The sequence below is a fragment of the Falco peregrinus genome, chromosome 3, assembly GCF_023634155.1.
Source record: "Falco peregrinus isolate bFalPer1 chromosome 3, bFalPer1.pri, whole genome shotgun sequence".
In the NCBI taxonomy this organism is placed as follows: Eukaryota; Metazoa; Chordata; class Aves; order Falconiformes; family Falconidae; genus Falco; species Falco peregrinus.
Genome location: NC_073723.1, coordinates 107,083,003 through 107,100,290, shown reverse-complemented (window position 1 = coordinate 107,100,290; position 17,288 = coordinate 107,083,003). Strand labels below are relative to the sequence as shown.

At 51.0% G+C, this 17,288-nt stretch overlaps 1 protein-coding gene across 1 annotated transcript in view; it reads left to right on the top strand.

Moving 5' to 3' along the window:
- PRDM16 (PR/SET domain 16) overlaps positions 1 to 11,754 on the top strand; it is a 346,347-nt gene extending 334,593 nt beyond the window's left edge. The window contains 5 exon segments of the mRNA XM_055800204.1: positions 1,096 to 1,265; positions 2,088 to 2,262; positions 3,527 to 3,757; positions 4,697 to 4,871; positions 7,405 to 11,754. Coding sequence (XP_055656179.1) covers positions 1,096 to 1,265; positions 2,088 to 2,262; positions 3,527 to 3,757; positions 4,697 to 4,871; positions 7,405 to 7,539 — 886 coding nt within the window. The 3' untranslated portion in view covers positions 7,540 to 11,754.
- Positions 11,755 to 17,288: the final 5,534 nt, after the last annotated feature.

Sequence of the window (17,288 nt, the reverse complement as noted above, 5' to 3'; positions counted from 1 at the left end):
TTTTATTTGGTGCCGTAAGTGTCCAGGATTTGCAGAGGTCTGTAGCGGGGAAGGGATTCTACTTCTCATGGGGTTTGGAAGTAGAGCCATGAGGAGAGCAGCTTTGTTGAGCTACAAATGACGTATTTCAAGGGAGAGCTAATGAGGGGTTCAGGCGGATTCCAAGAGGAATTAGGTTTTCTGTAGCGTTAGCGCTGGAACTCTCCACCGCGGCTCAAAGCTGCCCTCTTCAGTACATGGCCTGCCTTCCTGCTCTGCTGGGGGGGGCACTTCACCAAGCACCACGGTTTAGCAAAGCCTTGTTGTTATTTGGAGGGAGTCTGGATCCAGAGAGGGGGGTGGCAACTCGGAACAAGCTTCCAACGCGTCTACCACGGGTCCTGCAGAGGTTCGTTTCAAAGAGGGAACATTTCTTTACTCAGCCAGTTTCCCTAAACATTCTGGCTTGGCTTCTTAGATTCCACATTTTTTTCATCGTAAACCAGATATTTACTCCATAGGAGTAAATCTTACCCTGTTTGGAAACTCCAGTGTATTTCTTGGGAGCTATTGTACTATCATAATAACCATAATTACCTTTAAAGTCATGCTGTACTGCCTGCATCCTGAGTACAACAAGGAATTTCACAAAGTCTGGAATCTTCTGTATGTCCAGATTACTGGGTCGTGTAGAGATACACTAGCTAAGAGCTATTTTGTACATTTACCCTCCCGTCTTTCTTCTCTTTCTGTCTCCTTTTTCCTCCCTCCACAGCCATATTTCACCTGCTTCCCCTACAAAATGAGAAGGGTGGAAGAAATAAATTCACCTTTCTTATTTTCACATTCACGTGTGGAAAAGTAATTATTTTGTTTGAAATTCTTATTTGTTTGGATGACTCACTTCTTAATTAATCCTAATCCTTTTTTTTGTGCTCCTTGAGTAACAATAATATCAGATTTGTCTGGAATGATTAATGCCTCGTGCTTCCCAGGTCCTCAGCTGAGTAAAGATTTATAGACCAACGTTTTCTGGTTTTTTGATAGTCAGATTTTTCTTTTGCATTTTTTCTTCCCCTCACGTTGCACTCTTTGGCATTTGCTTCTATTTTTCAGGTGTAAATACTGTGACAGGTCATTCAGCATTTCCTCCAACCTCCAGCGGCACGTTCGAAACATCCATAACAAGGAGAAGCCATTCAAATGTCACCTGTGTAACCGATGCTTTGGGCAGCAGACCAACTTGGACCGACATCTTAAGAAACACGAACACGAGAATGTTCCAGGTAGGAAAGGACATGGCTGGGTGGTTCTCTTGCAGCACTGGAGAGAGAAGACACCGTGGTCTGGTCTCTCTGGTCCTTGGGAAACCTTTCTGGAAAGCAGTTTCTTAAGGCTGAATGTCATTAGGTAGAAAAAAAGCCAAACACCAGCTCCTTGTGCGTCCTGAGACACGTTTATCTGCGATGCCTGATTGTAATGTGCACACAGTCATGCACGGTGCTCCGCGCTGCCAAGCTCTTGTCAGGTATTACTTACACGTGCCCTTTTGCAATCCATAAAATAGCAGTCGTGATGCTTGCTTCCTGGGGACTCTGTCCAGGGAGCATAACCTCACCTTGTGAGACCTCCTGGTACAATGCTGATGTGGACATGTCAAGCTCTACCAATCTACCAAGAGTTTTCATCCCGAAATGCCTTTGTAGGTACGTGTGAAGCTCAGGAAGATAAATTAGCTTTGCCTTAAAATAAAAACTGAAGGAAGACATTCCTGTGCTGAATCCTCCTAAGTGATTTCCCAGCCTAGGAAAAAAAAATATATATACGGAAGAGTTACAGGCAAACACTTTTGCAATGGACAGTGGTTCTTAAATTGTATATAGCATCTGTAAGTGCTGCATCACCGTATTTCTCTCTGTAGTTCAAGTCTGGAAAACACAAGCTTTATTTGGCTGCTTTGGCCCATGAGATTTCTCTTAAATGTTAGATCATTAATATATAGTGAGGGGATTGTTGCGTAACATTCCTCTTTGATTTTTCCTCTAAACAATAGCTTTGACAGTATCTGATAGTTTCTCCTGTTCTCTTTTCTTGTTTCTCTCACTCAGTGAGCCAGCACTCCGGAGTCATTACGAACCACCTTGGGACCAGTGCCTCTTCCCCCAACTCGGAATCAGACAACCATGCACTTTTAGATGAAAAAGAGGATTCGTATTTCTCTGAAATCAGAAATTTTATTGCAAATAGTGAGATGAACCAAGCATCAACTTTAGCAGATAAAAGGTAGACAAGCAAATAAAATTACCTGGTGACATGTGTTGTTAACGTGGTTGAGAGACCAGTCAGCCTCTGCCCTGCAGCACTTGGTTTAAAATGCACAAAAGAGAGAAGTGTAACAGTTTGGAAGGAAAACGCGTTCAGCTTCAAGCTCTAAGCCCAGTGTTGTCTTTTCAGCCAGCGACTGAAGGTAGGAGGGCTGACACCAGGGAGCCGCTGACGGTCGGACCATGGCTGCAGCTGGTGGGGCACATTTCAGGAGCAGCTGCACTAGAAGGCAGGGCGGCCCACGGCTGCTGTTGGCTCCTGTTGGCTCCAGCGCAATAGTTGTGCGAAAATACAATTTGTTCTCTAGATAAAAATGTCATTATTGAACCGTTTCCTTCTGCCATGAAGCCACATGGCCTGTTCCCTCACTGCTCAGAGTGCCGACTAAGGGAACCAGAGGCACCTGCCTTACTAGTCTGTTAGTTCATTTCAAATTATCCTTATTCTGACAGAGTGATATTTCACCTGCTGCTATCCTGATTTCCCAAATAGCTATTTAATCCCAACGCTAAGATTTAAGTCCAAAATGCAAGTATGAGAAATCCACATGGCGGTGTGACCCACCTAAAGAACAGCAAGTCGTGTGAAACATGCTGACCTAAAGTTTCTGGTGCAGATGTTAATCATAACTTTAGGTCACTTGGTGGCATCCTCTTGGTTCCAAGTCCGTAGCGCTGGCGATCCCACTCTTGTTCTCTTGGTCAAACTGCCGGTGTTGTGTGCTCCGCTGGGTCCATGTGGGCATGAATAACAAAAATAATAGGAGAGAGGATTTAGGCTGGCTGTTGGATTGCACCATGAGAAAGCTTCCTCCTCATGGTTGCTCGAAGGCAGATTGTTAGAATACAATAGGACAGAGAAGGAGGAAAGTCACTTGTCCCACAGATGTCATATTTCAAGAGATGGAAAGCTATCATTTAAATCCAGATCAGACAAAATTCTAGTTTGAAAAGCCTTGGAGTTGGTATGTACTTGACAAGCGTATTAGCCCTCAAGACATGGTGGAAGGCTGACTTTTAAATGCCTGAAACATGTCTGTTTTCCTTTTCCTTGCTGTTTAAATAATATGCATATGTACATAAATATGTCTCTATATTCATACACGTGCATAAAATTCTCAAAGTCTTAACATCACAGTGAAAATGCCTGACTTATGCACTTGGCATCTTTTTTTTTTTCTTCTTTTCTTTCTTCTGCCCCCACCCTCGATGAAATATTTCAGGCCAGAAATCCAGGATATTGATGGCAATTCCCAGTGTCATGGATTAGCAAATGAGAAAACAGAAGATGTGGATGATGAAGATGAAGAACTGGAAGAGGAAGATGATGACAGCCTGACAGGGAAGTCACAGGATGAAACGGTATCACCCACCGCAGAGCCCCGAGGAGCATTTGAGGATGAAGAAGATGAAGAGCCCACATCTCTCACCATGAGCTTTGACCACACCCGAAGGTGAGGTGGGCTATTCCCTTCGAGAAGTCACACGGGGCTCAGACTTCTGGCCCTGTGTCAGTGGTAGATTGTGAGTGCTTTTGTTTTATTTTTCAAGCCATGTATCATACCTCCAGTTTGATTTAAGCATTCACTTGAGAGATTCCATTTTCACCATGGTGGGGGACATGAAACAAGTGGACTGCAAGGAGGATCTGTGCTGAGGTGTCTATCCAAGACTTAAGAAGTTAGTTCCACACAGAAAACAGCATTTTCATGGTACCACAGTTCAGCAAATAATGTCTTTCTCGCTAAAACACTGGTCAGGGCAAAGGAAGAGGCATACGTGTTGTGCTGCTCTGGCCATTTTAGTTGTAGCAAAATGTGGTTGACTTCAAGTGGAGTTCTCAGAGCTCGGGGAAAAAGTGAAGCCTTTTTTTCCCAAGGTCAAGCCATGCCTAGATGCCTTTAAAATTGAAATTTGTTGCACATAGTGTAGGCTTATCTTGCTTTCTGCCTCGGTCTGCCTCCAGTTTCCCCGCTGGTATTCGTAACAAACGTCCCGTGATGCAAAGTAGTATCTATCTTGATTTCAGCGCATCACTATTTTAAGAAAATTCAGCAGTGTTCTTCAGGCACTGGTCCAGTGTCAAACATTTCAAGGAGTGGGCAGCAATTGGACATCTCCACACAGAAGACCAAAGTGAATCGTAGCCACGCTGAACGACAGATCTCTATAGCACTAGTGCTTGTCTGTGCATAGTCATGCTCTCCACTTTTTCTTTGCTCCTTGCATTTCGTGTCATTTTGGTGTTTGTCCGTGTCAGTTCACGCATGTGGCTTGTGAGACCCCCATGTATGTGCATGCAGGCACTGGGTTAGCAGCACTCACATTGGCTAGATGTGAACGGTGAGATGAGCTAACAACAGGTCAACCCCTTCCCCTGGTCATTGGTACAGGTGTATTGAGGAGGACGAAGCCGGCTTGTTAGATTTGGAGCAGATGCCGAATTTTGGGAAGGGGCTGGATCTTCGCAAAGCAGCCGAGGAAGCATTTGAAGTTAAAGATGTGTTTAATTCCACCTTAGACTCTGAGACAATAAAACAGACTCTGTACAGGCAGGCTAAAAACCAGGTAGGTATATGACAGACCATTTTATCTAGCTTGCCGCCGGCACGTACGGTAGGGTTAGCAGGCAGCTGGCCTCCTTTAGCTAAGGTTTATTTTCCTCTTCCAGTGAGCAGGAATTCTAACTGTAATGTGTGAATTGTGTGTGAGCTGTGTCTTGTTGCAATTACACTGAAATAGAGGAGAAACGGAGTGGGCATCGGTTTTAGGTCACCAGATGAATTTATCATTTAGCCTGTGCTGTGGGAACATGCTTATCTAGAAAGATAGAGGCATCTGTCTGTTTTTCTCTGTCTGTATAAATGTTTTTATAACATCATTTATTTACACTTTGGGATGGGTCTTTAGTTGGTATATACTAAGAAAGCATCCTTGGGTTTGATTATCAAAGGTGCAATAGGAAACAAGATTTCCAGGACGTGCAATCCAGCAAGTCTAGAGGACTTCCTCACTTACCTCCCTGATTTCTAAAAGCAAACCTTAAAATAGAAATCTGCCCTGTGAGCTAGGCCAGTTCAGACCCACCAAGAAACCTCAGAATGACGTCTTGGCACGTGTTGGAGTTCTGAGAAAAATCTGGGGATATGGGGCAGATCCGTTTGTGCTTTCTGCTTTGTCATTAAACCAAAATACTCAGTCAAGTTTTATGAAGTTCACGTCTTGATCCCTACAAAAGGATTCTCACAAAAGAACCAGTCAGTGAAGTTCCACCACCGGACTGGACTGGAGAGAGCATACCCACCCCTTTGGGGGGGTGAGTGTAGCTGTTGCCTTGGAATCCCTTTCTAACCTTCCAGCAACAGAATTTGTCATGAAATCTATTCTCAATGTCCAGCAAAGCAGTAGCTTAGTGCAGTTGCCAAGCAGAACATGATTTTTGATTTATGGTCACCCAAAATTATGAAATTCTTGTCCTTCTTCACAGTAGGCGCTAGTGCTGAAGCTGGGGAAGGGCTGCTTGAGGCTAGGACACAGCTTGCCTCTGGGTGAAATGAATTTAAACACAAGCTGCTTGCCTGACTCTTCCATGTGTCCTGTTACTAATATGCCAAACGTGCTAACGACTCAGGAACAGCTCACTCTTTTAAAATTTACACTGCACTACATCCAGCCTGTGCTTGGATGGGGGGATATTTTGTTTTTTTGAATGGATTTTGTAGTGTATGATACGCAGGACTGGTTACACTGGAATCGCAAGAAGTGAATCACTCGAACCATCTCTCATGCAGAAAATGTAACGGTAAAACCCAAGATGTGCGTGAGCAGCACGGTCCTTTGTTGCTCTTTCTTTTAAGCAATTTTAGAAGTGTGCATGTCCGTAACACTACCAAGCTGTACTCTCCCAGCACTCACCTACAGCACCTGAATGTGTTGCCTTGACAAGTAGAACTGACTCTCAGCTTTTACGAGGGGAGGCTGAAGTCGGGTAACTGGTTCGTATGGTCACTGTTACAGTTGCATTACTCAGGGTCCTGCTGTACTGAGCGTCGTACTGATGTCCCAGATAACGTATGGTCTTTGTCTTCTGTCCTGCAAAGGGTTGTGTGCGGCTGGGGGCAACCTCAGTAACCTCAGTGTGAAGGAGAGGGCTACACAGCCACCAGTTCAGTGCCAAGTAGGAGTGTGCGTTGCACCAGCTGATGTAGGCAAGGGAGGCTGGGGACAAGGTCCTCCTGTGTTCCAGGTTGTGGGTGGCGGTGACATTGCCTTACACCTCCAGTATGTGAGATTGTCGTCTCCCTGAGCCTTCACATCACTTGTGTGGGCTCTGAAAGGATGCGCAGCTGTATGAGACAAGTAGTCCTGGGAGAGGGAGAGCATCCAGATTACAAAGAAACAAGCAGATTGTTATAGAGAAAGCAGAAGCCTCAATGCATTTTTCTAAGCAGACACTTTTAACCGTTTCACCGCAGCAGTAAATCTACCCTGACAAGGACATACGGACACAGCGGTAATGCCAGTGAGCATTTCATGCCTGTATTCCTGAACATACGTGCAGGTTTCTGCAGGCAGCGGTGGGCACCTCCAAGCAGTGAGTCACAACAAGTAGCCCGCTGCCCATCGGGTTCCAGCTGATGAGGGTATGGCTGCGCCACTGCTGGGGCCCCTGCCTCGCTTAGCCACTTGCTTGTCTGTAGGTGTACTTTTTTGTGAACAAAACAAAATAATTGGCATTCTGCTGGTAGCTGCTTTCCCCTGAGAGCAGAGCCTAGACTCAGGTGTGGGGTTTGTGGCCGAGTGCAGAGCCGGCACAGAATGGATTTGGTCCTTTAAAAGCTGGTGGGAATGATGGCCTCTCCTGACTAACCCTACAGCTGCCTATACACTGGCAGATCTGCATAGCTGGAGTGATGGGTATCATCCTGGTGTATGGATATAAATTGAGACCTACTGGCAAGGTTCTTTGCCGGGGCCCAGGGGTGCTGGCTGGCCTACATGTCCTGTGTGGTTAGATGGTGCTGTGCTTTGGAGGGTTTGTTATAGCCTGTCCTGTGTGTGTATTCACACGTGTCCTCTGCATTGCTCTTCTCTCCTCCAGGCTTATGCAATGATGCTGTCCCTGTCTGAGAACGCTCCCCTCCACGCGTCCTCCCAGAACTCTCTGGGTGCTTGGTTGGACATGGCAGGAGCAGCTTCAGAGTCGGGGACCTTTAACCCCATCAACCACCTCTGAGAGGTCAACAAGGCACTGGCCAGAGTCCAAGCGAGGAGGCGGTGGTGCTGCAATTATCCTAGCAAAAAATCCTAGCAAGCAGAAGATGGATGAGAGGGCCTCAGGGAGTCGTCTGGACTTTTGGCTGAGAAGGAAACCTGTCGCATCTGACCTACAAGTCCTGCATTTTTATCTATCCGGAGTTTTCATTTCTAATTTATCAGAACGGACGTCTCCAAAACTGGATAACCCTGATGCAGCCCTAGGATTTCACAGTCTATAGGAATAGCATGAGCAAGACACGAATTGCAACAGTGCAATCAAATATTGGCCCCTCTAATGTTACAAACCAGTTTCACTGAGCCAGTAAAGCCTGCGTATCAATGAAAGCTTGAAACCATTCGGTAGCATTTCCTTTCAATTCAGCTGAACAGCGAAGCAAGAAGGAAAGGGAGCCAGGTGACCTATCCCTGGTGCAATTCTGACACAGCCACTGAAGAGTTATACCAGGGAAGGGTAAATTCAACCCATTTAATTGACGCCCAAAAGCCTTTGAAATTCTGTGCTCTCACAGAAATTCCGTCCTATCCTTTGTTCCCCACAAAACATACCAGCACAGTGCAAAGCTGCTGGAATGCGAGCCCACGATCCACCACGTGCAGTGTCCTGGTTGAGGAATCTTCAGCCCAGAGCATTGCTGAGGTTGGGGTTATCAAGGTGTCATGCAAATACGTGGCTCACGCACATCGGCTGTGCCCTGAACACCCTTCTGTCTCCACCAACACTGCAAGGTTGCGAGAGCTTTCGATCTCTGCTGCTGCCCGTGAGTCCAAGCTGCTGCTTGGACTTGAAGCATCGGGAGTGTTTCAGAAAACGCCATGCTCAGCGAGTCTGTGGGGTGGGAGGACGGGGGGCTGTGGCACTGCCCTGTGCTGGCCTGGCTGCCCCCAACTGAGCTGCTGAAAACACTCAGAATTTCCCAGGCAGAGAGGTCCCGGGCTGAACCCCCACCTGGAGCGGGGAGCTGTGCAAGAAAGCGTGGGAGGTGGCGAGTCTCGCTTTATGAAGGGCAATTGGGACACATCTTCTAGTTTATCTCCCAGGGTTTTGTTTAGAGTGACATCCTTTCAGTGTTGATAGTATCCGGGAATTGTGGCAGAAATTTTTGACTCGTGCAGTTGTTTTAGTATGCTGGATGGTTGCTTATGCATCACACACTGCTACTTGGCCTATAATTTAAGTAGAAAGGTTAAAATTTCCTTGCTTGAGCAACCTCAGGGTTACAGCCCTCTATTCAAGCACATCACTAAGAATAGAATTGTCTCTCTGACTCTAAATTGCTCACAGGTGTTTTATGAGTGATTTTAAATCACTTCAAAGTCTCATCTTCGTTACTGATACAAAGCAGCCTCCAGAAATACTGTGATGTTGATGCTAGTCTACGTTGCGATTACAATCTGCTGTGGGAGCAGTGATTTGCAGGTAAAGCTGAATTATGGAATAATCAGGAAAGCAATTAGACCTTGCAAAGGGTACCGTCAGCTACGCAGATCAAGTTTAGAATGCGTGTCCTAAGAATTGTTGCATTACAGCATCTAAAAATTGGAAATGCTGAGGACTGGACTACTGCTACCACTGAGGGCAAGCACGTGCCTCTGCATCTCGCCCATTGCAGTTCTGCGTTGGCAGCTGCGGGGAGTCTGGGTGCTCTGGCAGGCTGGCTCTGTAAGGATTGCATCCAAAGCCAGTGAAGCCGAGAGGAGCTTTTCCCATTTACTTCAGCATATTTTAGTGCTGGGTCTGCTTCTGCGAAGTGCTTTGATCAGGTAATAACGCCTGCAGAACTGGGTTAATGGCTGATTTCAGAGAAGCAGCACGCAGCCGTCAGTGATCGCCTGTAAGTACTCGAGACGCGCAGCCGCTCTGCCTGCACGGGGTGGGAAAGGACGGATGGTGGCTCCTGTGTCATCCAGTGGGGAGAGACGCAATGGGGAAGCCTCACTCCAGCAAGCTAAAAGAAAGGAAACAGCTACCGGAATAAAGCGGAGGGTGTGTTAGGAACGATGCCGTGGCAATTCGCTCTGCGCCCCAGAGCGCACGTGAGGCTGTTTTCAGAGAGCCGGGAGCCTCCGGCTGTCCGCAGAGGAAAGCATCTAGGGTGGCTTTGGTACAGAAGGAACAAAAGGTATATTAGCAGCATCAGTGTATTTTCCAAGAAAATTTACCCTTCCTTTTTGGTTTTTGACAACATCCTGTGAAAGTGCCCAAGGCTCTGAGACCAACAGTCAGTGTAACCCGAACTGCTTCATATATTTGCACAAAGCTCTTGGGTAGGTCGGCCCGAGAGCTGCCAATGTCGAGAGAAGCCAGGCTCTGCGAGGGGCTGGGACGGCCCCGTCCCCGCACATCTGCCTCTGCTGCTGCCGCAGCACAGCCCTGCCCAGGCGCTTGGCCTTTAAATTATTCCCACGGGGGCCAACTGAAAATAATAAAAGAATTGTTTCTTTTCCTGATGGAATTTATTTTAATCTGTATATAACTTGTAATTTTTTGCTAATTCTTTTCTTATTTTATTTCTTCCTTAACAGTATTTTTTGCATTAGGTATCATTATTGTGAAGAAATAATGTTAATATAAGTACGTAGTGAAGGACCAAAATTGTGTAATTAAGGTTGTATGTTGTATGATTGATAACCAGGGAGTAGGAAGATGTTGTCCATGTGCCAAATGACCCTGACCAGCCCTGCTCTAGTCGCGCTGCCGATTCTCCAGACAATCATAGGGTTTGTTAGTTCGCCTTGACGTGACCGGTGCGTTAGACGAAGGTTTCTCTGTAGTTCCTCGGCCGCTTGGAAAGCAAACGCAGCCCCCACCCGAAAGCCAGCAGCCCCTCCCCGCGCGCCCGGCCACCAAGCACTGGCAGCCCGGCTCCGCAGGGCAAGCAGTGTGCCGGGACAGACCCGGGAGCCGGCGGGTGCAGCCGGGGGGCCGGCAAGTGATGCCACCGTGCCAGCAAGCCACACCACCATGCCAGCAAGCCATGCCACCGTGCCAGCAAGTGATGCCACTGTGCCAGTAAGCCATGCCACCATGCCATGTCTCACCCAGCAGCCCTTGCTGCCCACCGGCACTGAGGTGCAGAGCCGGGAGCTGGGTGACGTGGTGGTGCTCGCGGGTGCTGCCACCCCAGGAGGGAGCAGCCGACAGAGCCAGGGTGACCCCGCTGATGGGATGCAGCGTGTCGGAGTTGGCGGCAGCGCTGGGTCCATGGCAGACGTGCACTCCGCTGCAGCACCCCCATGCCCTGCCCTGGGAAGGCCACCGGCTTGCAAGCCCTGAGCTGCGCCAGCTGCTCTCCCCGTGCATGCCAAGGGACTCATCCAGTGAGCGCTGGTGGCACTGGGGCCCATTGCCACGGCCCACAGAAGCACTCGGCCCCGATGGGACTGTCTGGCCCTGCAGGATCCTGGACCCCACTCCAGGAGAGCACAGAAATGTAGCCCGGCCTTACACACGGGGATAGATGGGTCCTGTCCCGTTACAGCACGAAAGCCTGAGCTGCAGCTCCGTGGCTCCTGGTACCTGCCTGGAGGAAACCGTACATCTGAGCATCTTTCTGAAGGGACCGCAGCAGTGTCTGTCTTGATGGAGCAAGATCTGTGGGTAACAGTAAGTGTTTGCGTGCTCTGACCCGATGTTTTCTTCATCACTGAAGCAATCTTTGAAGAGGCTGGCATCACGCTGCTCAGCGTGAGGAGGGAACAGAGCAGCTGAAGGAGCAGCGATGAGCTGGGTTCCAAAATGTCGGCCAAGTACTAAGAAATGCAAATGTTACTGCGGGGATTTATTTGGGGTGTCTATGGTCTTCCCTTCGGTATCCCAGCCCTCCTGTCTGTCTCGTTGTTCCTTCAGAGGCTGAGTTTGCCAGCAGCTCCTCACGCGGCCTCAGCTTGCGCCGTTACTGCCCCGGGGCTCCCCAGGAGCAAGGGCATCTCCTGCTGCGTGCTGCTGCCCGGGGACAGGGAGGTCCAATCCAGACAGGGACTGAGGACATTAAAAATTAGTTCCTAAAATCATGAAATGATTTTTTTTTCATATTTCCTGATTAAGTTTTCTTCCTGTTTTCTTTAGCTAGTGTCTGTTTGTTGTAGGATCTCCCGACTCCTCTAATTTAGCACTGATTACAAGTTTTAATTTTTCCGCAGTTAAGATAAATAAACAGAAAGCCTCACTGAATCTCTGTTTATCTCGTAGCTTTCATTCAATTGCACTTGAAACGTGTTGCAGCTCATAGCAGATGTTTAGGTTTTGATTTGCTCTTGGAGCAATAGCAATCCCTTGTTTTGCAGGATGTTTCCCGAGAGGTGCGCGTGTTGCGGAAGGTTCTGTGCTTCCCAGCGGGGGTGGGGTGCAGGGGGCAGGCCCCTGGGCTTCGGTGGGATGTGGAGCTGCCGTGCTGGAGGCCATCCCACGCTGCTAAAGCGTTGTGCCAGGGAGGTGTGACACAGCAAGGTGCGAGCCGCAGGGATGGCGATAAGATCTGCTGTTAGTTGGAAAGCCAGGGCACCGCTCGAGGTGTGATTTAACCCAAGAATATTTGCGTAGGATCTATTTATTAAAAGTGTTTTCACATCTCATAGCCATATTGCCACAACAGCGAGGAGGAGAGAAGGGGAGAAGCCCTGTGAATTTTTTGTGTCACCGGGTGAGGTGGATGCCACTGTCACTGGCTGGTCAGTGCTGCCGCAGGGACAGTGCTTCGAGCAGCATCCTTGCTTCTGAATGCGACTTCGACCCCAGATAAACCTCTCAGCTGGTTAGGGAGGAGAAAATCGGTCTGCAGTATGTGCTTTCCCTTTCTCTTGCCTGCTGGGATGCCGGCGGTCGGTACTGGTGTGAGTCACTGCCTGATGCAGGCAGCCGAAGGTGCAGCACGCGGTGCCGAGCGCGCGGGCGCACCGGGGTCTCCCACGGGATGTGCCAAGCAGCCGCGGGTCAGAAGCACCTGGTTTGCTCGTGGATGCACAGGGGTGTTCCTGCGGGGCATCTGGCTGCCTGGGCGCGTGCCTTTGTAACGCACCCCGTGCCGGCTGGGTGTGCGCGCCGCAGGTTGCAGCAGAAACGAGTAGGTGCGCACAGGGCTCCAGGGCGGCAGCCGAGCGCCGGCAGCAAAGCCAAACCAAATGGGGTGAAACAGCAAAACACGAGCCAAGTTGGCTTGACTGCGTTCCAGGATGAAACACAAAGCTTGGTTTGTGTCTTGCTTAAAACAAACTAGTGGAAGCTTTCGATTTCTCCCTAACCAGCACTTAGACTTTCAACAGACGTTCTTGAAAACGGCTTCTTTTTCACTTCATCTGAAGCGTTTTGAAAAGCACTTGCACAATGACATGAACACGTTTGACTCTAAGCATCAAAGCACTGGATTGTGAGCCCACTCCCCTCGGCCGATTTCAATCTGCTGACTTACATTCGACTTTTACATGCTGTATTTTGTGTGTGTGTGTGTGGCGGGGGAAGGGGGAAAGCATCACGGTGTAGGAACCTGCCCGTTTCTGCCTGTTGGAAGATGGGCGGGGAGCGATGCGGTCCGCTCGATCAGTGCTGGTAACGTAAGGGCAAAACCCTCTGCTCCCAGACGATGGTCAGTAGTGCTTTCACAAAGCCATGACACTTTTTCTCTGTAGTGTTGAGTGATACTGTGACTAAAATGCTATTGAATGATTCCAAGATTATTTTTCTCTTTTCTTCTGTCATTACTTCTTGTTACCACTTTGGAAAAAGAATGAAAACGGAAAAAAAAGGCAGCTTTGATTTCCAAATGTGCAATTCACATGTGAACAAAGTAATTCTGAAAGTAATTCTCAATGTATTTTACGTTCTCGTTGCTCTCTTCAGAGCAAGAGATGTTTTGCCCTGATGTCATTTCCAGCCTGCAGAAGATGTAATTTAAAACATATATATATTGTGCTTGCAAGAATCATGAATCTGCGCATCCTATGTCATTCCTTTTCCCATTGTTACAATACAGATATGATTTAGGGTTTGGGTTTGGTTTTGTTTTGTTTTTTTCTTGCTTTAGAACTGTATAGTGTTTTTTAAAATCAATTGTAAATGTCTGGTTTTCATATGTTTAAAAAACATTGAGAAAGAGGATGGTGCTTGTTCCATATCATTCTTGATTGTATATTGCTTCTGTTATGTTTATAAGTAAACTGTGCATGACTTGTGTTTAGCAGTCATTATTGTGTCTGTTTGTGAAATTTTTATTAAAAAGAAAAAAATTCCGTAGATGCACTTATTGTATATGTGATTAGATTTTGCGTCCGAGGCTAGAAGCCTTGAACTGCCAAGGAAGGAAAAAAAAAAAAGTGTTGGCAGTTATTAATTAATATGAAATCGCTTTGTTGGGAGCATAATGAAATAAAAGATATGAAGTGTAGAAAATAATTAAAAAAAGCGATTTTACAAATTTCATTTTGATGCTTGTGATAAAAGACAAATGTACTTGTGTAGAGAAATTCCTTTAAAATAATGAATAGAAAAAGCTGATTTTGAGGTTAATGCTGTAGAATAGGAATGTATACCAAATGTAATCTTTCCAATGCTACAATGAATTTATACATGAGATTGATATGCAATAAACCTGTGTGCTTTTATAAGCCATGGTCCTGTGAGCTTTTTTTCTTGGAGGAGTGGTGGAGACGCAGCGGCATGCGCAGTGGGGGGGTGGGAGTGACTTGCTGGCTGTGCTAACGGGAGGCTGTGAAGGTGCAGCAGGGCCAAGCGAGCCCGGGAGCTGAAGGGGAACGTCACAGAAGGAGAACAGTATACAGGAGCAGCATGAGGGTGTTCGGGGAATTGAAGGGGAACATCACTGAGAACCCTGTACAGGAGCAGCGAGCTGGGTGTTTGACGGGAAGAAACAGTCTGATGAAGAATTGGATTTCCAAATCTTTATAGGCTGCAAAAATAACAGCTTTTACCCCTCTTCTTCCCAGGTGGCTTGTTCAGGTGGAGAAGGAAGCTGGTCCACCACCGCCTCGGCTGCTTGCCGTGCCGCGCATCCTCCCAGCGAGCCCGTGAGGCTCCATGGCACTTCCCACCCTCGCCCGTGGGTTTCGCTTGCCTGTTCTTTGGTCTTGCTCTGATGGGGGGGCTGGTTTCCAGGGAGGTGGGGGGGTGAGCAGGGAGCCCTGGTGGGGCTGGCAGCACCTTTCTGTCCTCGTCCAAGGGCTACACGGGATGGCTGCCAGCGCTCGTGCCATCCAGAGCTGGCAGGAGGGTTCCACGGTGAAGAATATGGCATAACGCTGAGGAGCCCTCTCGCTTTGCTGTTGGGTACTTTATGTACTTGGCTTGTAAGACTTCAAAAGACCTTCAAGAAATGAAACAACAGACCCTGAAATGAAATGACGGACACCCCTCCTTGCTGCCGGGGCCCGGGAGGACCAGGCGGTGCTGCTGAGCCATGCCAGCATCCCGCTGGAGGGATGCATTCTTCTCGCTGGGGAGCTTGTGTGGGGCAGAGTGAGGATGTTCTGGGGTGGGGGGACGGGCTGGGATGAAGCATTATCTGAAAATGTCAAGGATATTTCCTTTCACAACGATGAGCTGAGAGTTGGTGAACTATCTAGTGATAGCGGTCAGATGGTTCAGCAGGGGCCCTGGGAGCAGAAATGACTTGAAAGCAGGGTCTTTGCGCTAACACCGTGCATTACCGCACTGCTGAATGGTCTCTGCTCAAAAAGTCATTCATCGGGAGCAAATGATGGCATCCCACATCCAGCATAATAGCCCTTCCCTGGAGTTTGCCGGGGAAGGTTTCAGTCTCAGCAGCTGAACTCTGGAGCAGAAACCCTCAGCCCCGCCGTGACGGCTGGCAGCCTTGCTCCTTATTAGCCCCGGAGCGAAGGGGGAAAAAAAAATCTGTGGGATAAGAAAGCCCTGATAATAGAGGGATTGTCAGGCAGGCCGCGGCAAGAGGAGAACGGAGCCTTTTAAAAGGCTTTTGCTGACAAGTGGACTTTGTCATCCAGAAAGCACTTGAGCTTCACCACAGATCAGCGAGAAAAAGGCTCCGTTTGTGGGGATGGGGAGAACCGGGGCGGGGGGCGGCAGAAGGTCAGGGAAGGGGCTGTTCCCAGGGAGCGCGCGGGAGCCGCTCGGGGCAGCGGGAACTGGGGCTGCCGGCGGCCCGGCCCGGCACGGCGACCTCCGGGCACGGCGACCTCCGAGCGCAGCCCCGAGCGCGGTCCCGAAGTGCATCCCCGGGCGCGCCCCCGCAGCAGCCCGCTCCCAGTCCGCTCCCGGTCCGCTCCCAGCCCGGGCCCGGCCCGCTCCCGGCCCGCTCCAGTCCCTTCCCAGCCCGGGCCCGGCCCGGCGGGCTGAGGGCGCTGGGCCAGCTGCGGCGCCGTCCGGGCGAGCGAGCAGCCGCCCCTGCGGGAGCAGCGGGGTGCGGGTGGCCCGACCGACCGGGGCCGGAGCGGGGGGTCTGTCACCCCCTGACACGGGGGAGGGGGATGCCCAAGAACGCTGTGACCTCAGTGACCTTGGGGACAGCCCGGGGCGCAGGGCGGCGCTGCGCAAGCCCCGACTCGGGGGACCGGCGACAAGCCCCGGCAGGTGGCCCGGGGGGGAGGGGGCTGCTCGCTCCCGCCGGCCCGGCAGGCCCCGGCACGGCGCGCAGGTCGAGCGCATCCTCCCGCCGAGCGGCACCGCCCCGCCCCGGGACCCTCCGCCCCCGCCCGGCCGAGGGGGCCGGGCCGCTGCCGGTCCCTCCCCGGGGCGGCCCCAGCCCGCCCCCGCCGCGGCCCGGCCGCCGCCGCGCTGGGCTCCGCGGGGCGCGGGTAGGTGCGGGGCGGGCGGCCGCCTCCCGCCGGGGGGTGCGGGCAGGGCCGGGCTGCCGCGCTGGGCCCCGGGGGGAGGCGGGTCCCGGCGCTGGGAGCAGCCGGGGGGGCTTCGGCCGCCCGCTGGGCCCGCCCGTCCCGGGGATCTCTGTGGCCGCAGCGGGCCGGGGCTGCCCCCCCGGCTGTGCCCCGCTGCCTGCGCGGGGCTGGGGGGCGCGGGAGTTACCGGGCCGAGGGGACCCCCTGCACCCTGCACCCGTGATGCGGCAGGGGTGGGGGGGGCGAGGGGGAGCTCCCGTGGGTGGGGGAGTCCCGTGGCGGAGGGAGGGGTCTCACGGGGGAGGGGAGGTCCTCATGGGAGGTCCCATGGTGGGGGATTCCTGTGGGTAGGGGAGTCCCATGGGGGAGAGGGAGTCCCATGGCAGGGGGTCCCGGGGGGGGGGGGGGGTCCCTTGGAGAGGGATCCCTATGGAGGGGGGGTCCCATGGGAGAAGAGAGGGTCCCATGATGGTGGACTCCCATGGCAGGGGGGCCCTATGGGAGGGGCTGTGTCCCTTGGAGGGGGATTCCCATGACGGGGGGGTCTCCCATGGGGGAAGAGGGGGGTTCCATGGTGGGGGATTCCCATGGCGGGGGGTCCCATGTCGCTGTGCAGTGCCGGAGGAGCTGGCAGCACGCAGCACCTTGGCTGCAGGCATGCCTGCTGCTGGTGCTGGGTGCTGGGTGCTGGTGCTGGGTGCTGTGCCGAGGGCACACGTGGTCCTCAGCTCAGGGGTGACGAGCAGAAGGCAGTGCTCCTGAGGGGCTGTCGGGCAGCCCCCTGGCCAGGGGCACATGCCCCTGGGCCCAGGGCAGGGAAATGGGGGCACCTTGCCCTGGGGAGCTGCTGTCGGGGCTCTGGCGGGTCCCCCCCGGTGCAGG